This window comes from Lutra lutra, chromosome 1 (genome assembly GCF_902655055.1).
Source record: "Lutra lutra chromosome 1, mLutLut1.2, whole genome shotgun sequence".
NCBI classification, from domain to species: Eukaryota; Metazoa; Chordata; class Mammalia; order Carnivora; family Mustelidae; genus Lutra; species Lutra lutra.
Window position 1 is genome coordinate 213,473,737 of NC_062278.1, and position 24,982 is coordinate 213,498,718.

Sequence of the window (24,982 nt, forward strand, 5' to 3'; positions counted from 1 at the left end):
TGTGGTGTGGTCCCAAAACCACCCCCCGACCGCCACTGCCGCCCCAAAGAAAGCCTGAGTCCAAGTTTGTCAGGGAGAGGCAGGTTTTATTCCAAGTGCTGGAGAGCATAGTCCCTACTCCTCCCCCAGAGTGACGTCGAGCAGAGGGATGAGAGCCCGGCACGCAGGAGCAGCTCAGAGGAGGAAGGGGATGATGGGCATGCGCAGGGGCGGGTAGTCTCGGAACTCTTTCAGGTAGCTGCGGTGCTTGCCCTTGGCCCAGATGGTCATCTGCGTGAAGCCCACCAGGGAGAAGAGGGCCACTGTGGGGCAGAGCAGGGGCGTCAGGGAGGGGCTGCACAGCCCTAGTGGGCTGGGCCCCAAGGAGCAAGGGACAGTGGGCTCACCTGGGAGACACTGTGTCATGATGGCAAAGCCAATCCAGGACCCCACCTGTGGGGAGAGCAGTCAGGGGTGAGGGTGAGCAATGCCTGCTGTTCTTCAGAGGCCTCGTCACCCCTCCGGGGCCAACTCTTCCCCCCAACCCTTTCAGAGCGAGGAGGTGGAGACCAAACTCCAGTGCCAGAGAGGCCTTGAGTAAACAGGAACCTTATGAAGCCACCCCCAGCCCCCTAGAGATGCCTTAACCACGCCCCAACACCCAGAAAGGCCAGCTTTTCCATCCCCATATGCTCCAAATGGCTAAAGCAGTTACGGAGCCAGGCACCTCTATTAGGGGCTGGCCCCTCCATGTGGGTGGGACCCCAGCCCCTAGAGGGAGAGGAGAGGAGAGCAGGGCAGACCCTCACCTCGTAGGTATAGTTGGGACAGGACACCAGCAGGAAGAGCCAGGTGAAGGGGTTCTTGGTAGGGTAGGGGATCTTCCTGGTTTTGGACCCTGGCAGGCAGGACAGGAGGGTCAAGTGAGACCCTCTCGAGCAGCCCGCTCACCACACCCTTTGCCTGGGACAGGCCACTCACCAGCCGGCCGCAGGTCCCGCAGAGCCATGTGGATGGAGAAGTTGCCAAGCTGGCAGATCTGTTGGAGCGGCAGGGTCAGCCCGGAGCCCCCCAGACTCCCCACCCCATTCCCCTCCTCCCGGCCTGCTTACCACGAAGATGGCGAGCGCCAGTTTCACCTGCTGAGCTCCGTAGGCTGAAGGGGAAGCGGAGAAGGGAGGCATATGAGGGGAGAGCCCAGTGGGGTGGGAGGCTCACAGGGTGGGGCAGGGCAGGCCCAAGGCCACTTACTGGGGGGTGTGTAGAGAGGGTGGTTGATGTAATAGGCCATCCAGGCAGCGAAGCCCCAGTAGTAGGTGCAGTTCTGAAAGCAAGCAGGGCTGGGATGAGGCCTGGCCCAGCAGAGGGTGGGACAAGACATGTCCCACAGCAGGGAGTGGGGGTGGGAAGTACCCCAGGGCACTCACCTTGAAGATGTTGCGCAAGGGCATGGTGCCATGGGAGAAGCGGTGCACGAAGAGCGTCTCCAGCAGACGCTTGACGTAGTGGAATGAGTGGCAGATGCAGGCGAGGCTGGGGCAGGAGGGGGACTGGCTCAGCTGGGGCAGGTCCATCAGGCCTTTCCCCCCTCCCCCACTGCCCCCTTCCACCTGACCCCACTCACTGCACCACTGTGTGCCGGCTGGACGTGAAGTCGTATTTGTGGCCATAGATGAAGGGCACTCGGAAGTAGAAGAGCAGGTAGATGAAGAGGGGCCCTGCGTACTCGGTCAGGAAGACCTGAGGGTATGGGGAGCAGGTGAGTCACCCCAACGTGGCTGACGGGAGAGGAGGCCATGAATAGGTCTGGGACTCACCGTCACCCAGCTGATCTGGGCCCCTAGGTCCCGGAAGTAGAGTGTGGCCGTGGTGCCCACAGGCAGCTTCTGCAGAACATCCTCATCCTTCAGGGACTTGCCCTCTGCAGAGACAGGCCAGGGCTCAGGGCTGCCCAGACCTTTGCCCACCGCCACCCGGGAGCCTAGGGGCAGCCGAGCAGACAGCTGTACTCACTGGGGTCCAAGCGGAGGGACTGGCGGGCAGGGTACCACTGTGGATCTGTGGGGAGAGCAGGGCATCATAGCACACAGCATAGCAGAGCCCAGGGAACCCACGTCTCCAGTCCTGGAACAAGGGCTCTGAGGCCTGTGCCTCCGGGACATAGCTGGAAACAGCCCAGGCAGAGGCAGGATGTTGTCCTTCCGAAAGCCAGCAAGGGCGTTCCTGCCAATGGCCACGCAGGGACACCTGCCCCAGGCAAGCCAAAGAAACCTGGGCCACACTGGGGGCATCTCTGCAGAACCCTGGGGGAGAGGAGTGCAGAATCGGGTCCCACCCAGAGGCGCCTGCCCAGAGGGGTCATGGAGGGCAGCGCAAATGGGCCCTGGACTTACGGGTCTTGGTGAAAAGGTTCTTGATCTCGGCAATGGTGGCATGGGGTTCCACCTAGGGGAAGCACAGGCCGCAAAGAAGTTGGGGCAGGGTGGGGTATGATCAAGGACCCTTCCTGATAAGGGGGTTGGACCGGGGGCCTAGGAAGCTGCTATGGGAGGGGGACAGGTGGAGTCCAAGCCCCCCCTCCCCCACGTGGCCAAAAGGAGCAGCAAGGGCCCTACCAGAGTGGGGTAACTATAGGCCTGAGGCTTGGTTTTACCAAAGGTGGCCAGGATACCCCTGCTTCACCGGGCCTGCTTCTCTGCTTCTCCTCCTCACCCCACCCACAGCTCCCCTCAGAAAGAAGGCCTCTAGGGACCAGAACTCCTTGCGGCAGGTCTCAGAACTCCCGACTTCTTCCCAGGCCCCAAAGCCCTACAGGGTCCACCAAGGCTGCTTCGCCTCCTCCCACCAGGAGCCAGCTCCTGGCCACACCCAAGGGCCATCGCTGCCCACTCCACCCCAAGCTGGCAGCAACAGACCTGGGGACAGTGTCCCTTGTATGCCTGAGGAGCAGGTGGGGAGTCAAAACACAGGTTGGAGGGGCACAAAGGGTCCAGCTGGACAGCTCCCATCTCAGAACGAGAAGCCCCAGGAAGGAATAGGGACCCGGGCCCAGTGCCCTTGGCCCAGTACAGCCGGCACCAGGGTCCTACCTTGTCCAGGAAGCAAAGCTTCTCCCGCGTCTTTGCGTCCAAAATCTCCACCTCGAAAAAGAGAACGGCCTTTTTAGGTTTTTTGGTCACTTTGGTGGGTGCGATCCGGGGGAGGCCATTGAGGCCGAGGCTGGGGCCCGGGCCGAGGCCCTGGCTGGCCTCCCGGGCCACCATGCTCATGTTCAGGTCCATGCTGCCCTGTTCTGCCCACCGCAGCCAGCGGCCCCAGCTGCCGGCCGTCAGCCCCCACCACGGACCTCCCCACGCCAAGCGCTCTGGGCCGGGCCGGCGTGATCAAATTCTGCCGCGGTGCTGGAAGGGAGCCCGCGCCTGCCCTGGCACCGCTGCCTTCTGTGCCGCTGTAACCCGAGTGCCCCGCAGCCATGGCCCAGCTAAATATAAAACTGCCCCAGACTCAGCCCCCCAGGAGCCAGGCCACACACCACCTGGGGGCAACCCCTGGGGACTGGGACCCCTGAAAGTGAGGCTCTCCAGTGGACACAGCTCCAAGGGGACAGGGAGACCCCGAGGCAGGCACGGAGGCACCTCCCGACTGGGCCCAGTACAGGGTGGATTCAGGCACGGGAGGAGGGTGAACGGCCCGCAGGCAGCCCGAGCCCCGGTGCCCAGCCCCGGTGCCCAGCTCCGGCCCACAGAGTTCACTTGGCTTGGAGAAATCCCAGCTATTTTGAGAATCCGAGAGATAGATCATCCATTTCCCCTTCTGAGCTGTAAGAGACGCTGCGGATTATTTTCCTTGTGCACTTATGTTCCCAGGGAGGTGACAGATTCCGCAGTTATTGGTGCAGAGAGCCTCTCCCTAAGTATGGAAAGGGTCAGGAAACCAGGAGGTTTCCAGCTAGCATCCTGAGCCTGGACTGATGAGCCCTCGGCCCCTGCCTCCCTGACCTCCCTCTCCACTCATTTCTCACTAGGTCCACCCAGGCCTTGTTCAAGGCCACCTTTGGGGCAGCCTTCCCACTGTATCAACCCAACACAGCACCCCTACCTAGGCCCTAACCCCCACAAAGCCCAGAGCACAGACCCTGGCCACCCCCCACCCCACTGCTCTGCTTGAGCCCCCAGAGAGTGACCGGTCTGTAGCAGAGCAGTGGGGCAGAGCTGGGCAGGGAGAGAGCCCTCAAGGGAATCTGACCCACCCGTCCCTAGCGGGTCAGAGAAGGCACCAGAAGGACCAAGAGGAGCAGTGAACACGTGAACTGCTGGAGCTGGGGGGAGGCCCAGCAATGGCCAGCTGATCCCAAAAGGCCCAAGTGCTCCCATGGAGGGCTTGGCACGGATGCTATTGGACATGGGGCCATGGCAGACAGGGCTGGGTCTGACCTCAAGTCAGCCACTGGCCAGCAGGTGCTGAGAATCCTTCCCATGCCTGGTAGAGCCTCAGTCAAAGGCAGCATGGGAAAAGGAGCAGGACCAGAAACCCAGGGCAGGGCCCCAGCCAGGGCTCTCTGAGGGCACAGCCCCCATCCACAGCCCAGGCAGAAGGGCCCACTGCAGCCAGCACCCCCAGAAGGAAAGGGCTCCCCTTATCCGTCCCCCAATGACAGGAGGTGTGGTGGGCAGTGGACAGGACTGAGTCTGGCCCTGCTGTGCAGTCCCTGGGTGACTAGACCCTCCCTTCTCTCTGAGCCTCAGCAGGGGGCAGGTAGGAAGGCATGTACCTCCAGGAACTGTAAGTCTCACGAGACAATTCGAGTGAAGCACCAGCATGGTGCCTGACAGGGCCCCAAAACCTGGGGCCCTAAAACTGGGCATGAGGAGACCCGGTGGGAAGGGCACAGGCCTGGGTGCAGATCCCAGCCCCCCTAGTGGCTGGCAGCGTGTCGGCCTATTGGCCCACATACACTATGCCTGCCCCCCACCATGGACAGGAGAGGGCCCAACACCCACCCCTGGCCTATGCCGCCTACTGGTGCCGCACCAGATGGAGGGAGCCCACTGCCGCCTGCAGGCTCTGCCCGGCTGTGTGGGCTTGGGGGGCATGTTACTGAGCCCCTCTGAGCCACACGGATAACAAAACCAAACAGAAGAGCCAGAAAAAGAAAATCGGTCCTACCGCCCAGAGTGCCAGGCCCCACCGAGGGGACTTATGGGAAAGGGAAGGGGCACATGCAGAATGTGCCAGAAAGGGCTAGAATAGCAGGGCCTTGGGCAGGCATAGGGCCTGCCCCGTGGCTGCAAGTATATTAATAGTTCCTGGGTCCCAGGGGGGCAGTGTCCACATGCCTTTGGAGCCCGTGTGGGGCGGGAAGGCAGCACTGCGCCTCCTGGGAGAGGAGGCCTCCGAGTTCCTGCTGAACCACTCAATAGCTTAAAATACAACCAGCCCCTCTCCCTGCTGGCCAGCTGCTGGGGGAGGGCTGAAATCCTACCCTCTCCCCCAACCTGGGCACCAGACCAGGGTCCCAGGGAGAGTCGGGGGCCCCCGACTGGCTGCCGGGAGAGGAAGCTGGGTGGCGGGAGGGGTGGCCGGGAGAGGGGCACACTCCCGCAGCCGCAGCCACAGACGCACCCAGGCCAGTCCCAGGCTGGAGGAGAGGAGACTGCGCCCTCCCAGAGGTAAGTCTGGCCCCTGGGGCGGCACCCAGGGGCCCAACCCACCAGGGTGAGGGCTGCCTCTGCTCAGGGCCACTTTCCTGCCCCCAAACCCCAGGACCCAGCAGCCTTCGCCCTGGAGGAGGTCTGAAAGGCCCTGAGGGGTGAGGGGAAGTGCGACACAGGACCTCACTGTACAATTTCTGCAAGTCCCCATACATCTATAATTATTCCAAAATAAAAAGTGAAATAAGTTATGCTAGGTGGCCAAAAAAAAAAAAGAAAAGAAAAGAAAAAGAAAAAAGTTATGCTAAGTAAGAGAAGGCAGACACAGAGTCACACATTTTTGTAAAGTGTCCAGAATTGGCAGACACAAGGAGACAGGAAGACTGCGTTGTCAGGGGGCTAGGAAGAGGGCAGTGAGGAACGTTGCCTAACGAGAACCTGGTATCTTTTAGGGATGACAGAAATACTCTGCAACTAAATCGAGATGGTGGCTGCAGCGGGGCAACCGACAGTGTGAATATACTAGATGCTGCTGAACTATTTTCACTTTTAACTGGTTAATTTTATGTGAATTTCACCTCAATCATTTTTAAGAGGAGGGCTAACAAACAGGCCCCAATGACCCATCTAAAAACAGGTCCCAGGGCAGGGAGCAGCAAGGGTTCCTCACCCACATCCACCCACCCCTATACTGAGGGCTGAAACATAGGGGACCTGGTCCTGAGCTTCCCAGGCTCCAGTCCCAGAGCTTACCCGCGCACCGCACCCCTCTCCACCCCACTGCCAACCCACCCCCTGCCATGTGCTGAGCATACCTCCCATGTCCTATGCTTCTCTCTCTCCCTCCCCCGGCTCCCTCGTTCTCTCTCACACACACACATACTCGCCTGCCAGGCCTGACGCCAGCCTGGGATGGGAACCCAGGGTAGGCCTAGCCCAGGTCAGAGTGTACAGGCAACTGCCGAGCACAGCCCTTAGGCAGAGTTCCTGAGCACAAAAGGGAAGGTAGCAGGCCCAGACCTCATCCCTGGGGAGAAGACAGGCCAGGGGAAAGGAGGAGAGATCTGCCCTCCTAAGAGAGCTAGAGGCAGGGCTAGCTGGGAGGGATGTTACATTTGATAGATGGGTGAGGAGGGTCACTGGCCCAAGGTCCCAGCACTGACCACAAGCAAGGGGTGTGGCACCGAAGCCTCAGGCACAATGGACACAGAGGACAAGGATAGGGCAAACGTGCTGGCCTGAGACACGGGAGCGTGGCTCTGCGATGACAGTTCCACTAGCCTGGGAGGAATTCTCACCCAGGCGCCTGAGATTCCAGGGTCCAGCCAAGAGCAACTCGTGGCATGCCACGAGGTCAGGGCATGGGAGGGTGGGGAGAAGGAGCAGGACAAAGGGTGGGGACACAGCCCACCCTGAAAGAGCCGTGGGGACCAGGCTGCAACCTTCCCCAGCCTGGAGAAGAGCACTCAGAGCCACTGCTGAGCAGCAGGGCCCATGGCCTTCACTGTCTTCATGGAAATAAAAGATGTTGCAGATCAGCACAGCACTAGCAGAAATGGGGGTGACATTTTCTTAGCCCTGTTCTGAGCCAGTACTGATGCCCAGGGCAAGACTCAGGGATGAACCCCATCTAACAGATGAGAAACTCAGAGCAGTGGGAAAGCAGAGCAGTTATGCAACTACAGGAGAGGCGCAGGGCCTTTGCACATGCTGTTCCCACTACCTGGACTCCTTGCCCCCCACCCTACAGGCCTTCTTCCTTCACATCCTCAGGCCTTCAAACAAATTCCCAAGTGAGGTCCTTCCTCAGAATAGCAACTCCCACATACCAGCTCCTGAGGGCAAGGATTCTTCTCGATCATTTCCCAGCAACCAGAACAGCCCAGCAAGGAGCTAGGCTCAGTAAACACCTGCATGAGGCAACTGGGCTTGCCCAAGGTCACACACACCAGGACCTAAAGCTCCCTCCCCACTACCCTCTGAGCCAAGGCCCTTCCCTGCTCTGCCTTTACCACAAGCCAAGGAGCCATGCCCACCTTGCCAAACCCCAGAGCAGAAGGGTGGAAGCTACTGCCTGGAGCTCTCCCTATCCTAGGCCAGGACCTAGCTCCAGAGAACCCTCTGTGAGGCCCACAGACATGCCCCTCCAGCTCCAGTGACCCTGGGGGACCCCACATTCTACAGCTGGACCCTCCTCCCAGGCTCTGGGGCACTGCTCACCAAGGGAAAGGGTCAGTGACCAAGCCAGCTCTAGCTCCTGGGGAACCCTGCTGTCTTTCTTCACCATCAATCCCAGCACAGAAGGGGATCCACGCTGACAAGCTCTACATGGCCTGGGCCCTTAGAGGCACTACCACAGGCCCAATGGCCCCCTCACAAGGAAGGCTCAAGGGTCTTCTTGGCCATTAGCACATTCCCCAGGCTCTGAGGTCAAAAAGACACACCTATTTCCTGGCTGTGTGGCCTTGGACAAGTTATTCAACCTCTCTGAGCCTCCATTTTCTCATTTATAAAGTGGGCTGCCCCCACCTGCCATCTCACAGGATTACTATAAGATTTACAAAGCTACTAACAACCAAAAAAAAAGTACATAAACTCGCCCAGCCTAAAAGTCATCCTGTGAAGAATAAATACTACTAGACCAATACTGGCAAATAGTACAGGCAAATAATCCTGACCAGGCCATGAAGGGGTCCAACCACAGGACTCCAAGGTCAGAGAGGTGGTGTGATAATGCTCCATCCAGCTGGTGACAGTATCTGGGAACCCTAACTACAGCAAGACCCCAGGGCGGGAGAGGGGCGGGGCTGCAGTGCTGTCCCTACTATGGTTCCCAAGCTGAGCTGTGGAGGTGGCCCTGCTCTCCACTGCCCCCTTGTGGCCGTGGACTCCACTCCCACCTGCCGGAAGACAGCCCCGCCTTGGCAACTCCAGGGCAGGATGGGGGCAGATGGGACCAGGATGGGACCAAGAGAGGGAGCACTAATTAGGGCTCTGCCACCTACTAGCTAAGAGGGTCTTAGCAGCCACTGTCCCACATCCATTCATTCCTTCCTTCATCCATTCCTGCCTCCCTTCCTCCCGCATCTCAGGCACTGCAGTGAACAAAACCAGGCCCATGCCTTCACAGGACGGCCCCCCAGACTGTGCATGCTGTGGGGGAGAGGGGACAGACAACAGTGACATGTTCTGTCACCAAAAGTTGTGGAGAAAAGCAGAATGGAGCAGGGGATCCAGGGTGGGGGGAAGAAGACCAATTGCCACAGTGGTCAGGGAAAGCTTCCCTGAGGAAAGGGCATCTGAGCAAAGGCCAGTGGACGTGAGGGAACAAACTGCACACCAGGCAGAGGGAACACCAAGTACAAAGGCCCTGTGGCTGGGCCATGCTTAGCACATCTAGAAGCAGGAAGGCCCAGGTGGCCAGAACTGAGTGAGCAAGAGAAAGTAGAACACGAAGCCACAGAAGGGATGGGGCAGGTCACAAAGGGCCTTGTGGGCCACAGGGAGGGCTCTGGCTTTTACCCAGAGTGAGGTGGGTGCCAGGGAGGGTTTGTGAACAGAGGAAGGAGGGGATCGGGTGCTCGCAGGCACCCCCTGGGAATTGGCAATAATGTGGACGGGAGCAGGGAAGTGGCAATGGAGGAGTGAAAAGTGCTGGAGTCTGGACAGACTGTAAAGGCAGAAGCACAGGGTCTGCTGATGATCTGAAGGGGGACAGGGGGGAGGCTAAAGTTTCTGACCTGAGCCCCAGGAGGGGCGGCGGGAGGAGTAGGCACCACCTGAGCCCATGTGTGAAGAGCCAAGTTTTGCAAATCCTGCTCCTGCAGGAGCTGGGGAGCCCAGGCACACAGGGCCCAGGCACCACTGCCCACACGGCCTGCAGCCCAGGAGGAGATCAGTGTCCCTCAGTCAAGCCTCAGTATCCCCATCCCTACCAACACAGCCAGGCCCACTGCTCCCCAGTCCCCTCCCATCTGCGAACAAGACTCAGAGGCCTCAGGGCAGAGTCCACATCCCAGGGCCCCTTGGAACAAGGGGCAGGCACAGGCCTGAGGGTCGCCTTGGCTTCCAGATCGCCCTCATCTCACCTCATGGAACTTCTGTGCCTCCTAAGATGGGACTTGCCCAACAGGTCTGTGTCAAGAACATCAGGCCTGGAGCTGCAGCAGCCTCGTAGGCCCTACATCCTCCTCTTCCAACTGCACAGCGGCAGAGGGAGCAGGGGCTGTGAGTGTCACTTCTTAGACGAGGAAGCTGAGTTCCAAAGGGTGAGGGGCACACCCACCTCCGCCCAGATGCACACTCCTGTGTATTCAAGGAAGGCCTGTGCCTGCCACAAACAGGCCTCTGGGGCCACACCCCCACCCAGCATACACTCTGCAGGGGCCCCGTGGAGAGATGGCACGAGGCAGCACACCCTGCCTCCAGCAGGCTCTCTGGGACCCCACAGGGGTCTGCCTGCCAGGAAAGGGCCATGCATCTGGGTCATCTTGTGCGGGGAGGCCAGGGCTATGAGGGAGTGTGCGCCCTGGTGGGTGACATCTCCTGGGCCCAGGGCACAAGAGGGCTGCTGTGGGTGCAGGCCCTGCTCAGTGCAACTTAGGACTCTAGGCAAAGATGCAAAGGTCCTGACAGGTCCTTCAGCTGACTGGCCCTGGCACTCGTGGCCCCCGCAGACCCCCACTCAGGGTCCAAGGGCTGCTGCACCCAGAGGACGGAGGTCCAGTCTCAAGCAGCAGGGCACCCACCCCGCTCACCCATTTCACAGATGCTGAGGCTTGGACACATTTGCCTGGACTCAGCGACTCGAGACTTGCAGCTCATTTTCCCTTCCACTTTCCAGAAATATCAAAGTCACACTGCTCATGCCAGGGTAGCTAAGACCCTGGACTCAGCTGCCAAGAAGCCAGCACAGGCCACACCTGCTCCGCCAGAAATACTTCCTTCCCCAGTGGCCTCAGCTCATGACCCCATTTCTGAGGTGCACAGGGCGGCTGCACCAGCCTCCCCAATGTGCCCCAGTAGGAACAGAGCATCACCAAGGCTGGGAAAGGCTGGGAGACCCTGACCCACTTCCAGACCCTCAACCAGCCAGTTTCCATCTCCCACCCTCACTGGCCAGACAAGAGGAGTCAGTGTCCCTAGGCTCTGGGATGGGGGCCAAGAGAAGCTGGCAGAGCCCCATGCAGCCCAGCAGCATCCTGGAGAGCATTCTCTGGGTGCTTGTGTGACCCCAGGTTGGTCGCTGCAACCACACAAAGCCCCACCTGAAGGGGACACTGAACCAACATGGCAGGGACTCGATCTCAGGCCTGTTGACCAGCTGCTCACTGGCACCCACAGCCCACGCAGCTCCCTGAGCTGGCACGGGCCGCGTCTCTCCGGCCTCCAGGGAGTGCCGTCCCACCCAGAGCAGAGCTGCCGGGGCCTGTGCCATCCGGAAGTGCCTCTGGAGTAATGTCTATCAGATGCCTACTTGTGCCAAGGACTATGCAAAGACCTTCACGTGCATAGCACACCTAGCCTCACACGGTCTGAAAGCTAAGGACAATGACCCCCGTTAGGCAGCTCAGAAACAAGTGGGCCCTCCCCCAAGGCACAGAGCCAGTAAGTGCCGGAGCCAGTGCCAACCCGCCTGCTTGGGCCCAGAGCCCCCACTCACCACCACGATGTAATACCACGGCCATGCTGAAGAGCAGGGTTAATTGCTAACAGGGGAAAGGGGAAGAGGGGCCCCTGGATCTGATTATCTGAAAGGCACCCCCCTCCCTGCTGACACTCCAACTCCAGCACACTAGTCTTGGAAGGTCCAGACCCTACAGAACATGCCACCTCCACCAGGAGTGCCCCCACAGGGACCCCAAGGGCTGAGACTGCTCCTCCCCAGGCCTCAGCCTCCCGTGGCCCCAGCACACTCAGGGTACCAAGGCAAAAGGCCTGTCACCTTCTGACATCTCAGGGAAGGGCCCTGGCAGGCTCAGCAGCTGTCTTAGTGCTTTCCGCACGGTTTCCTGTCGTGGGTGGAGGCCGTCAGGGGTGGGAAAGCAGGGCCTAGGAGAGAGCAGTTCCCAGCACTGAGCAAGACATAGTTCTGCAGAGGCCCAAGGCAGCCCAGCCTTCCCTGACTGAGCCTTGGCTTCTCCATCTGGTCAATGGGACTGTGAGAAAGAGGACCTCACACAGATGAGACTCGTGGCACATGTGGCAGAAGTTCTACCCCGCAGTCCAGAACCCTGCCCGCTCATGTGACTCGGCTGAGGAGCCCTGGCCGGGGCAACCTAGGAGCAGCACAGGGTCTCCAACGGGGGAGCCGGCGCCCACAGCTTCAAAAGCTCCCAGGTGACTGACGGGGACAGCCACCTCGAGCAGGCCTGCCTTCCTCAAACAGGCCCTGCCCCCTGGAAGAAGCCCAACATCAATCCCTTGAGGGACTCAGCAGGCCCGGCCCCTTCCAGTAGGGCCCCAGCCTTTTCCCATAGTGGCTCCCCAACCCCTCCTTGCTCCGCCCCCTGGGGCTGGGAACACCAAGCCCCCAGCCATCACCAGCTCACACTGACCCTATCAGACTGCCATTGTTACTCCCATCTCATACACAGGGAGGATGAGGCTTGGGAGCACAAGTCGCCAGCCCAGTGAGCCCCGGCTACGAGCTCCAGCAGCAGGACCCCGTCTGTTTTTGCGCCCTAGAACTGAACGCTCTTCCTCCAGGGCTGTCCCTGGCCCCAGATCCTCGGAGGATGGCCCAGGTCTGCACCCCTGCACCACCTGGCCAGTTGAGGTTGGTGACCATGTCTGGTCTCCGCATCTCTTGAGCAGGAAGGTGCCATCACGCCTAGAGGCCGGACGAGGCAGGAGACACAGCCCTGCAGACACAAGCTGATGGGAGCAGCAGGAGGAGTTCATCCAGGCCAACCCCCGACCTGCGTCCAGCACTTCTGGCCCAGTGGGGCAGGCAGGTTAGTCCACCCCGGAAGCTCTTCTGGAAGAACCCACTCTAGGATCCCCAGGGCCAGCCTTACAAACACAGCCAACAGCTAATGCCTCCTGCGGGCTCACCATGTGCCAGACATATTCTCAACATAAATTATCTCTTTTACTATTAATCTCCTTTTGGGGAAACTGAGGCTCATTCATTCAGTGCATAAATACTGGCTGAACAGTGGCTACATGTCAGGCACTGTTAAAGGTTCTGGGGATTCAGCTATGGAAAGAGATCTAAATCCTTGCCCATGTGCAAGGGTCATTTTGGGGGGGGGGGGAACAAAGATAAATAAAGTTACATATAATATTAGAAGATGCCATTGCCCCAGGGAAAGCAGCACAGGAAAAGGGGACAGGCAGTGAGAGGGGAAGGGGGAGTGTGCAGTTTTATATCAAGTGATCACGAAAGGCCTACAGAGGAGACATTGAGACAATTCCTGAACGCACTGGAGGAAAGAGCTCCTGAGAAATCTAAGGACAGCATCAGGCAGAGAAAGCGCCTGTGCAAAGGCCCTGAGGTACAGCATTCTTGATGTGTTCAAGCAACAGTGCAGAGGCCTGTGTGGCTGGAGGGAGTGAGCAAGAAGGGGAATGGGGCAAGGTGACAGGTTGTGCAGGGTCTCAGAGGCCACATTAAGACCTTGGCTTCTATTTCAAGTGAGATGGGAACCCTGGAGGGTTCTGGGCAGAGCAGGGATATGACCTGACTTATAGAATCCTTCCGGACTATAGGTGAAGAGGGTGGAAGCAGGGAGCCCAACAATATCAAACTAAAATAAAAGATGGCTTATACCAAGAGGTCGGCAAACTATGGCCCACTGGCCAATTCTGGCCCACCGCCTGTTTTTGTACAAGCTAAGAGATCTTGACATGTGGAAATTACATGAAATTCAAACTCCAGTATCCACAAAGTTGTATCGAACATGGCCACACTCATTGTTTAATGTATCATCTAGAGCTGCTTTTCTCAAAATGACTGAGTTGAGATGTCACAGAGGTTGAATGGCCCACACAGGCCAAAAAAATATTTACCATCTGGCCCTTCATGGATAAAGTTTGCCGACCCCAGACGTGGGCCGGGGGCAGGGGGGTGCTGCATTCCAGAAGTACTCTGAAGGCTGAGCTACAGATTTGCTGACTTCAGGACGCCAGGCGTGAGAGAACAAGCAGAGTCAAACAGCCTAGGAGTAGGGTGATCAGAAGGCTGGAAGTGCCATTAACAGGAAGGGGGAAAAGCAGGTTTGAGGGGGAATCTGGAGCTCAGGTTTGGATATTTAGTCTGAAATACCCATTAACAGCCCCCACGGAGCACTCCAGCTCACTGAGAAAGCACATAAGGCAGAAGTTTGGGGGTGGGGTTCCTCTGGAAGTTCTACAAGTCTTTTCTGTTGACTGAGAAGTTCCCATTCATGCTCTCAGGAAATGCTTACTGAGCCCCTCGATGTGCTGGGCCAGTGCTAGGTGCTGAGCTTGATGAATGGAAAGACCTATGTGTGACTCCAGGGTGCTGGGATAGAATGGTGGGCACAGCTAAGTGGCCATGCTCCCCCACCGGACCTGCTCATGCTCAGGGGAACAGGGGCAAATCACCTATCACCTAACTCAAGGTCAGGATACACCAGGTGCAGTGGAGAAAAGTAAGCAGGGCAGTGGGCCCAGAGCACCACAGGAGGTGGTCACAGAAAGCCTCTCTAAGGAAGTATAATTTGAGCCACACCTAGAATGAAGCCAAAGGGAGGACCAGCAAGAGGCTCCCTGTGGGAAGTGCAAAGGCCCTGAGGCAGCACAGTTTGGGAGGACTGTGGAACATGAAAGGGCTGCAGCAGAATGGACTTGAGGGTGAGCAACTGAGGAGAAGGCTGGAGTGGAGGGAGGCCCAGACAAGCACTCTGGGAAGTCGCTGGAGTGCCACAACCTGCTTTGGTTTTGAGAAAGATCCCTCTTGCTGCCAGGGGCAAGTGTGGAAGCAGACACAGCAGAGAGTCTCAGAAACAACCCAGGCCAGAGACCTCAGTGGAGCCTGGACTAGGGCACAGAAGTGCCAAGTGGGGAAAAAGACACTCTGATTCCTGGATCCTGAGACACCACTGACTCAAACCAAGTCGCCAGTTGGGGTTGGGGGCGCGAGGGAGGACTACATAGGTAAATATGAGATGTATACATACACCTTGATCAAAAGATGCAGCCCAACTTAAGGAACAGGAAAACACCAAGAGGGGAAACTGTGCACCATGGGATGGAGGGAGGAGAGCAGTAACAAGAGGATGTCAGCAGAGAAGTACAGGGTTTTTGGAATGTTTAACAGGCCTACCTGCATCTTTAAATGGAATGGTGAATTAAGAGGAAAAGCTTGGCTCTGGCAGTTGACAGAGGGGTGTGGGAAGATCCCCCTGGCTGTCTTCCCACCTGCAGCATTACCTGTGAGAACCACCTTGAGCCCTACAGGCCTCTGCTGGCTCCATTCACCCCTCGGGGCAGCAGTAAAATGAAGCAAGGGAGAATGAACCCAGGAGTTCTGTATGCACATCCTTCCCTGTGCCTTCTCTCTCCAGGGTGCATGTTCCCAGGCCTAGTCAGGGAGACTGGCAATGAGTGCACTTCTGTGTGCCATCCACTGACACCCCAGGTGAGCCAGAATGTGGCAGACAGTACAGTCCCTACGCCCACTCCTCAGACCGTGCCTGGGTCTGTTGGTCTGTGGCTTAGCACTATCCATGGGATCCCCACCTTATCCTTACATGAAAACTCAGAATTCAGGTAACTCTGGGCCAAAACAGGGTGGGGGGGAAGGGTCAAACTCCAGAGTGCCAAAAGATGAGCAGCGACCAGCTTCATGACCCCAGGCCAGGAGCCCACTGGAACTGCCAGTCCCGAGGAGCAGCCGCACACCCAAGCGTGCAAGGGTGTTTGCTCATCATCAGACTGCGGTGCTGTGGGGGGTGGGGGTGGGGGGCAGTGCATCAGGGATGTGGCAAACTGCTTGAGCCTGCCCTGTGCCTTGCTCTGTAGGCCAGGGTCTCTAACAGACATGCACATCATCACTCATTCTAAGGTATGCGCTGAAGCCCCCGCCAGGGGCCCAGGCTTACAGAGATCAAGGGGCTCCCACACACAAACTGTCAGTAGGTGCTAAGTGCTACGTGCAGAGAACTGAAACAGGAAAGGCCCCAGGGTGGTGAGCGTGGCCTGGATGGGTCAGGGGGAACCTCTTAGAGGTGACATTCAAGCCGAGCCCTGAATGACCGGGATTCCCAGATGGGAAGGGCAAAGCCACCTCTCCTGAAACACTGGTATTCCGGACAGGGGTTGCACAGCTCAACCCATCCCTGCCCTGCCGTAGGCGGAGGGCGGATCCCCATCCCCAGCCAGGAGACTAGTTAGACTTTAGTCTCTGCAGTAAATAGTATCCAACAACATACTGTTTCAGACTGCAAGTATCTCCTCAAGAATTCTGATTGATACACCCGCTCTCCCCAGCGGGAATCAGACTCCTGAGGGGTCCTGGGAAACAGCTGCTCCCCACAAGAAGAGTGGAGGCTCCAGCTCTGTGAGCCCCTCAAGCTCCAACCTGCTTCCTGATGCTGACACTCCAATGCCAGTGCTCAACCACCCTCCCCCAAACTTGGCCGACCCACTCCCACCCCAAGGACAGGCACCATTCCCATGGGCCCCGTCACAAACTGGCATGGCCCCAGCCAGTGTTCCCTGGTCCCTTTAAGAAGGAAAAACAAAGTTAAGAAGGACCCAGACAATGACACAAGCCCTGTAGTCTACAGGGCCCACATAATGGCCTGGGGACACTGCTTACATAAGAGCCTGGTTCGAGCAGGGACAGTGACAGGGCTGTGCCAGCATGCCAGTCACTGTGACCTACTGAGAGGCCCTTTATCCCTCAGAGGGCTGGGAAAGGCTCGCGGCCCATCTCTAACGAACCACGGGACTAGAGGAGGCGGGGTGGGGGAGCCCCAAACACCATCCACCACCCATTAGTCAGTAATAAGGAAAAACTACCCTGGGCATTTATGTAACAAAAACATAACACAAGAGCCCCTCAAGGACTTAAAAATAAACCGCCCTCTGAAAATTTTAACTCTTAGGCAAAATCAACAGAAAAGGGACTTCATCACCGTCAGGATAAAGTCCACAGGTCTCTGCCCTGTTGACCTCACCCCTTAACATGGGACACCCACAAAGTCTGGCCTCCAGGCCTCGGCACCTGCTGCCCTTCCTCCCTTCCCTAAAAACCTTATCCTTCGGGCCTCAGCTTAGATGGAAAGACCTTAAGGGCAGAGGCTGTGGCTAGTTCAGCCCAGTATTCCTGGTGCAGGACAGGAGAGAGAAATACGCCGGAACAAATGAATGAGTAAATGACAGACGGAAGCAGACAAGTGGAACCCCACAACAGGAGAACGCTCGGACCAGGACAACCTACCAGCACCCTGTGCGGCCAGGGTCAGGTCACCGGCAGATGCAGTCCCAGCAACTCACGGTGAGAGCGAGTATGAGGAGGAGCAGGATGACGTGGCTGGGCTGGACCTGTGGCTCGAGGCCAACGGGCCATAAGAAACCAGCTTCCCCCGATCAGGACCACTAAGGACTGGCTCAGCTCAACCCATGAGACACAATCCTCAGCCACATCCCAGCAGCAGCCCCACACTCACCCTCTGGCCCTCCAGGAGCCTGACCACAAGGAGAAGATGCATTCATTCATCCAATCATTCATTCAAGGACGCACTGGCCAGATGCTGGGGAAACTGCAGGAATGAGATACAAAGAGTCCCTGCCCTCATGGAGCTCACAGCCTGACCGTGAAGTACCCAGATGAAAATGCAACCATGGCCAGAAGGAGAGGAACAGGGTGCTAGGAAAGGGGGCGGAGGTAGGATGGTCCAGGGAGGATGATCCAGGGAGGCCTCTCTGCATGACTTTGAAGCTGAGCTCTCAACAGTAAGGAGTGACCAGGGAAAAACAGAGGAAGAGCATTTCTGGCTGAGGAACAGGCATGTGCTCAGGGCAGGAATGTGGCTGTGAGTGTTTGAGGAGATGAAAAACAGAGGTGTAGTGATGAATGAGGACAGCAGGGGACAGAAGACGCCAAGAAGTCTCTGAGGGATGGTTTTGAGCCACAAGTGCGAAGATCCTCCTACTTACATGGGGGAAGCCCCTGAGGATGCCGCAGGGGGAGGGGAGCGGGGGGACGGGCATGGCCAGGCGGGGCAAGAACAGAAGCTGTGCCCGCTTCTGAGTGAGGAGGCTATGACTGACATCAGGTGACCAGGCCCACCTGAAGCACCCACTTCTTGGGATGGTTCCTGGTCACAATAAGGCAAAAAGTGGGTTCTGACTGTGATTCCATTCGGCCAGGGATCTTCCCATAGCGAAAGAGTAGATCGTCCCAAAATGGGACTTCAAGCGTGTGTGACAGCGTGTCGAGACTGATCACGAGCTTCTTCCTCCATCTTCTGGGCACGTTATTTAGCAGGAACCCGTCTCCAGCAGCATGTTCAATGAACCAAGCCTCATGGCCTGTTCAAAGGCAAGTTTGAAGTCATTCGAAAGAGGTCACATGCAGAAAGCATTTCAGATAATTTGAATGACCATCTGTCCGATGATTTGTCCTTAACCACCTAATGCTCTGTATCTTGACTGCCGGCCACAAAGTGTGCTGGGCACTTTATACCCCACAGGTAGCCCTCCGAGATAGGGGTCTTTATTCTGCCTTCTTGGGTGAGAACACTGAAGCTCAATCAGGTAAAGTGTCTGTCCCAAGGGCAGACATGGTGGCCGCCAAAGACCACATGTCCTTCCCAACCACATACTTCATTCTTCCTCAGTGCACAGGCACCAGGGCCCACCCACAGAGAAGCCCACTTTGGTCCAGCAGAAACCCTGGCTCTGCCACTCACTGTGGGACCAAGGGTGCTTCGCTTCACTTTTTTGTCATAGTTTCCCCATCTGTCAAACAAGATGAGTCCCTATCTCATATATTAACTATGAGGATTAAGTGAGTTAACAAATAAAAAGCACGAAGAGTAAGTATTACATTAGTAGTGGCTTGACGACAACGATGATGCTCTGGCTGTCCCTGGGTATTAAAACCTCCTCAGCCGTCACTGGCAACATCAGCTAGAAGGTGTTAAGACAGAGGCTGAACTCAACCAACCAGCCCCAGGTCTCTGGCCAAACCTATCAGTGAAAGCACAGGGATTCCCAACCAAACCCAACCGTGCTGTTGAGTCCCCTCTAGCACAGTCCCCACTCAGGGCTGTCAACTCTCCACTTAACCTCTCCTCAGGAACCTGCTATTCAAGAGGCTCAAGGGAGTCCCACCACCCAGCTCGCACCCACACCCACCACTCCCACCACTCAGATCTTCCCACTCACCTCTCCACCTCAGCCGCGCCTCCACCCGGCCTCCTCTGCCAAGGCCCCGCCCACCCGCCCTCCACCCCACCTCCCTACCTAAGCGCCCCCCCCCCTGCGCGCCCCCCCACCCCTCCCAACCCCAGGCTCTTGGCCTGAAGCACACCGACACAAGGAAAGTCTTTAAACTTCTCCATGGTTTTCTGGGCTTGACAGTACTGATCGAACTCTCACCTCTAGAATTCCGAGGGGCAAGTCCATCCAATTTTAGGGCCAAGGCAGACCCATGGCCAGCATCCCACAGTGTCCGCTCCCATTCTCCCTCCAGGGATGTTCTGTTCTTAGAACAATGGAATAGCCCAGCCCAGCCCTGCCACCAGCAGCCTCTGGAAGCATCAGCAGGGCCAGAAACAAAACAGCCAAACTCAGGGCTAAAGCCCAGCTACATTGCAACTTAATTTGTTTCTCTTACGTGTAAAGTAGAAGTAATACTCTTGCCCACCTGATTCCTCTTCTATGGATGAGGAATCAGACAGACCTGGGTCCGGATCCCGTCTCTACCACGACGTGATCTTGGGGCAAGTTCCCTCACCCTTCTGGGCCTCGGGTCCTTTATCCACAAATGAGGGGACAAAGAGTACCCAACCTCTTAAGTTTTAAGTACCCAACCTCTTAAGTACCCAACCTCTTGAATAGCAGGTTCCTGGATGGACACAATAAATGTGACCTGTCCCTGCTATTAATCCAGCAGAATTATCCAGCCCAAGAAGAGGGGATCACAACCAGCATCGCAGCCTATCTGCAAATGCAAAATCAATCCCAAAGGCATTTTTGGAAGGCCTGGTCTTTCGCTGCAGCAGGCAGAAAGGTGTTGAGAGGGAAGTGACCAAGCAGTCCCTGTGTGAGAACACAACACCTTTCTGCAGACAGGCACCAAACTGAAAGTACAAAAGTCAAAGAGACGCACACATTAAAATGGGTTCAATGGCCAGAAAAACCCTAATTACCCCTCACCTATTCCAAAAGTACACAAGAATTCACAAGAAAAAAAAGTATAAAAATAGCAGACACCCAAGATCCCATCTCCCAGATTTAATAGATATTTACATTAGATTCCTTTTTTCCCCCCAATAAAACAGACATAGCTGAAGCCTTCCCCAACCTCTCTCTCCCCAATCCCTCCTTCCCCAAGCAATGGTTCCTCTGTGTAATTCCCACATATTCCTGACCTCTAACTGCAATTTATCCTTTTATTATGTACATATTCATGAACATTACATATAGAGCTCATTTGGTACTTTTTTAAACGTATAGAATCTTTTGCAACTTGCTTTTTTCCACTCAACAGGATGTCTGGAGATCTATTAAAGGACTGGGTAATCAAACAAGATTTTCTTTCATATAATGGAATTGTGCATTTTACGCATACCCTTTCATAATAGATTCCCTGCAATTTCGTAATTTTTTTTTTGTTTTTTTTTTTTTAAGATTTTATTTATTTATTTGTCATAGAGAGAGAAGCGAGAGTGAGCACAGGCAGACAGAGCGGCAGGCAGAGGCAGAGGGAGAAGCAGGCTCCCTGCCAAACAAGGAGCCCGATGTGGGACTCGATCCCAGGATGCTGGGATCATGACCTGAGCCGAAGGCAGCTGCCTAACCAACTGAGCCACCCAGGCGTCCCTCGTAATGTTTTTTAATACTGGCCTTTGCTTTCCCAACTACATAGGTTTCACTTGCTCTCAAGGAGCAGTCACAGAAAGGCTCAAAGAGGATAATCAAGCTGTCCTGGTCACATAATCATTTGCTAAGTGGCAGAGCCAGGATTCCACCCCAGGCCTGTCTAGAGGCCACACACCTATGACACAATGACAGGTCAGTCTACTTTCTCCTTAATTTTTCCTCTCCTGCCCAGTTTTCTGACTCTAAATAGAGTTCTGGACCAGAACTCTACTTTCAGAACTTTCACATACTTATCCTGCAGAGAAAGCTGAAACAAAACTTGCCTCAGGCAGGGTACCATGTTGGTCTGGAATTATTTGCAAAAAAAGCACCAACAGAATTACCCTTTTTGTGGGGGTGGAAGATCCTAAATGAGGGCAGCAGGGACTCCGAGGGGATGAGGCTTCATCTCCATGTACCCAGCTAAAGGGAATGGGCAGTGATCTAGGCTCAAGGAGACTGCGAGGCACTGATCCTCCCAGGAATTAACAGGCTCATTTACAAGATGCAGCAGCTGTTTCTCCAGTTACTACTGGGATCATTACTTTGACCTCCCATCTGCAATGACAAAAACAGCAATAAAAAAAATATATCCTATGAAAAAAAAAAATATATATATATATATCCTGTAGCCTGGGATAAGCAGGATAAGCAGTTCTCCTATCAACCCTGCTCTGAACCCAAGACAATCCCAAGGCCTGCTCTGGCCTTCCAAGGAAACGACTTCAGCCAGGTCCCAAGGGTGACCTGTTCTATCTGCTTCATCTCAGTTAGGCTGAAGGGATAGTTTTTCCTCCCGGATCACAGAGGGGAGACTGGCAATGATGCTAAACTATAAATGAAACAGCAACAAATCTCCCCTCCAGCTGGAACCCTACCTGCCATAACATCAGACATGAGCCCTCATGAATTCACTGCATGACACCTGACACACCTCATATGGTTCAAGCATCACTTCTATCCTTTGTAAACTGCACTTCATAATCTCGAGGTCTCTCTCGGAGCCACAAAGGTCTTTTGAGGGAGGCTATGCCCTCAGTAGACAGAGGGGTCACTTGGGGTGGATGGGGTGGAAGGATGCATAAGATCCAGAATAGAAATATATTCTTTGATGTAGATCACTGAAACTTTTACTCAAACTGTTAAATGTGAGTGAAAGCACCCCTGCTACTTTTATTGATCTGCAACAAACACCTGGAGTGACACTAATCTGCTTGCTGTGAAACTGGGCCAGGAGACAAGGGCTCCTCCCACACAGAAACTGTAGCTATCACCTCAGACACTACTTGGCAAATGTTAGCAAAGAATAATTGAGAACACAGCTAAATACCTAACTTTTTTTTTTCTCCAAGGTCACTTTGGGGATTTTGTTTGTCTGTTTAATGTTGTTTTTAAATATTTTATTTATTTATTTGACAGACACAGATCACAAGTAGGCAGAGAGACAGGCAGAGAGAAAGCGGGGGAAGCAGGCTCCCCGCTGAGCAGAGAGCCCAATGCGGAACTCAATTCCAAGACCTCGAGATCACAACCCGAGCCGAAGGAAGAGGCTTAACCCACTGAGCTACCCAGGCGCCCTGTTTAATATTTTTTTCAAAGATTTTATCCATTTGTTTATTTATGAGAGAGTGAGTGCGCACATGCAGGAAGGGGGTACAGAGCAGAGGGAGAAGGACAAGCAGACTCCATGCTGAGCATGAAGCCAGATGCAGGCAGCCTATCCCACAACCCCAAGATCACCATCTGAGCCAAAACCAAGAATCAGACACCCAACCGAATGAATCACCCAGGTGCCCCTCCAAGGTCACTTTGAACAGTGGGTTTGAAGCTCCACCTTCCTTTTGGGAGGGAAAAGATTTCAGTAAAGTAGAACATGTTCTCCAGTCCAAACCATGGGCCTCAGGCTGTTCTCAGCTTCTGGAACAAAAGTGATGATGTCAAGGGTCCTCAGAGGCTTACTTTATCTGACTGCTAAGTAAGAAAGCTAAAACTACATTTTGCAAAATGTCACATGGATGTTCCATCCTGCATCTTTTGAACTGCGGCTTTTTCTCTAGGATTATAAGAGAGTTTGAGAGGAAAAACTAGATTACAACTTTATTCTATAATCATAGAGTTGAATGGGACATCAGAGACTATTGAATTCTACCTCCTCATTCTTGGTATTATGTCAAAAATGAGTGAGAACTTCTGGGATAAATGTTTCAAAGATTCTGGGTAAATTACCAAAAATAATAATTATAAAAGGGACAAACCAGGTAGTGGTATTCAACTTGTAAATAAAAACAGGGAATCTCTTTCACTTATATGTGAGACTATTAATGTGGTCAACTTCACAGAGACAGAAAGCAATATGGTGTGGGTGCCCGAATGGCTCAGTCCGTTAAGCGTCCAACTCCTAATCTCAGCTCAGGTATTGATCTCAGGGTCACAAGTTCAAGTCCAGTACCGGGCTTCATGCTGGGTGTGGAACCTACCCAAAAAAAAAAAGGGGGGGGGGGGGGCGCCTGGGTGGCTCAGTGGTTAAAGCCTCTGCCTTCGGCTCAGGTCATGATCCCAGGGTCCTGGGATCGAGCCTCACATCGGGCTCTCTGCTCAGCAGGGAGCCTGCCTCCTCCTCCTCTCTCTCTCTGCCTGCCTCTCTGCCTACTTGTGATCTGTCAAATAAATTAAAAAATCTTTTAAAAAAAAAAAAAAGGAAGGAGGGAAGGGGAAAAAAAAAGAAAAAGAAAGCAGTATGGTGGTTGCAGAGGTTGTGCAGAATGGGGAAAAAGGAATTACTGTTTAAATGGGACAAAGTTTCAGTTTTGCAAAATCAAAAGGAAAGAATTCTGAAACTGTATAGATGGTGAGGGTTGCACAACAATGTGAAGGTACTTAATGCCACTGAACAGGACACTTACAATGAATGATTAGATGGTAAATTTGGTATTATGTGTATTTTGCCACAGTTTTTTAAATTGAGGAGAGAAAAAAGATTATCTCTACCTGCTAACTTTCATTTGAGAACCAGCATGGCCTAGGAGCTGGCAACTAAGACTCTGGAGTCCTGAATTCATCTCTCTGTTCTGCATTTACCATCTGGGGGCCTTTGGGCAAATCGTTCGACATCTCTGAGACTATTTCTTCACCTATACAAATGGCAATAGTAACAGCCTCCAATTTCAGAGGCCTATGAGAATAACAAAATAAAGTAACAGAATCTCGTAGCACAAGAATAATCCCCAACTGAATTATTATTATGCGTTTAAATAACAGTTTATTACTTAATGTTACTTAAAAGTCAGTAATGATCAAATAATTATGTTATTAATATTATATTATCAGCTAGGTCGCTAGGTCGCTAGGCGCATCAGAAGACTTCGTTTTAAGGGGAAAAGAAGCCCAAGTTAGGAGTCAGAAGACCTGGGCTTCCAGGATGGCTGTGGCCGTGAGATTTCTCCCTGGTGCAGGCGTTGACTGAGATGATCTCTTAGATTACCAAAGAGCAAGATCAGCTTTGCTGCTCGGCGGGGGCCAGACCTGGAACTGCACCTCCCTCACCGCCTAAGCTTCTCGGGGACGTCCAGGTCGAGGGAAGGGGTCCAAAGTTCGTGCCGGAGAAAGGTGACTGCAAAGCCCCTTCCTAACTAAACCTGAGGAGGTGGCATGGTGCAAGCTTGTACAACACACCCACGAATCGGGAGCAAGCGTCCGTACTTTGTTCCTCCCCTGCCCAGTCTGTCCCACCCCGCTGAGGGAGCTGCAAGGAACCTGCCAGTCTCCTGGATCCTGCAGAGACCCCAAGAAAAAGAAACCCTAAAAGAGCCTGGGTTGCAGAATTATAAATACCCTTTTGCACATGCGCACTGCAATTTACGAGTGGCCCGGGGCACAACGCGCGCCCACTGCGCTTGCGCCGTCACGGTCGCCCTTTGGGGCACAGGAGCAGAAAGGGGGTCCCATGGTCCCGCGAAGAAGAAAAAGGAATTAATCTGCGGCGGCCGCTCAGTGCGGGTTTCCTCGTTCCTTACCTCATAGTGCTTCATGGTTCCCTCACACGGCCCCTACTGCGCCTGCTGCCGCTGCTGACTACCTGCGCGCAACAAGGAACACACTCCCTCACGAGCTCGCGACGGCCGCGCGACACTAACCTCGGTTCTGCGTCGGCCCCGCCCCTCCCTGCTGCGCGCGCCCCTACAGCCAATCAGCGCGCGGAGAGCTCACCTTCGACCCCGCCCCGTGAGGCTGGTCTTGAGCAAGAACTAGCCGCTCTCGCCATAAGGCTGGCCAACCAGCTTGCGGAACAC

The 24,982-nt window shown here is 55.1% G+C and overlaps 2 protein-coding genes across 5 annotated transcripts in view; one reads left to right on the forward strand and one right to left on the reverse strand.

Annotated features, from left to right (window-relative positions):
- Window positions 1–65: 65 nt before the first annotated feature.
- Window positions 66–24,856, reverse strand: TECR (trans-2,3-enoyl-CoA reductase). Of its 4 annotated transcripts, none has more exons than XM_047700203.1 (13): window positions 24,707–24,856; window positions 3,069–3,119; window positions 2,373–2,424; window positions 1,993–2,037; window positions 1,797–1,900; window positions 1,604–1,719; window positions 1,407–1,512; window positions 1,231–1,303; window positions 1,092–1,135; window positions 961–1,018; window positions 789–877; window positions 387–432; window positions 66–302 (listed from the first exon to the last, which is right to left on the reverse strand). In XM_047700203.1, the coding sequence occupies exons 1-13, from the start codon at window positions 24,719–24,721 to the stop codon at window positions 175–177; spliced, it is 927 nt and encodes a 308-aa protein (XP_047556159.1). In that variant the 5' UTR covers window positions 24,722–24,856; the 3' UTR covers window positions 66–174. The 4 variants fall into 4 exon arrangements, with proteins under 4 accessions (XP_047556159.1, XP_047556151.1, XP_047556144.1 ...); XM_047700195.1 differs by lacking the exon at window positions 24,707–24,856 and adding an exon at window positions 17,273–17,329; XM_047700188.1 differs by lacking the exon at window positions 24,707–24,856 and having other exon boundaries at window positions 66–135; window positions 174–302; window positions 3,069–3,319.
- Window positions 5,501–24,982, forward strand: part of DNAJB1 (DnaJ heat shock protein family (Hsp40) member B1) — a 29,559-nt gene continuing 10,077 nt past the window's right edge. Inside the window, exons 1-2 of the mRNA XM_047700225.1 lie at window positions 5,501–5,648; window positions 12,447–12,586. The gene's annotated coding sequence lies outside the window, so the exon portion shown is untranslated. The remainder of the gene's footprint in view (window positions 5,649–12,446; window positions 12,587–24,982) is intronic.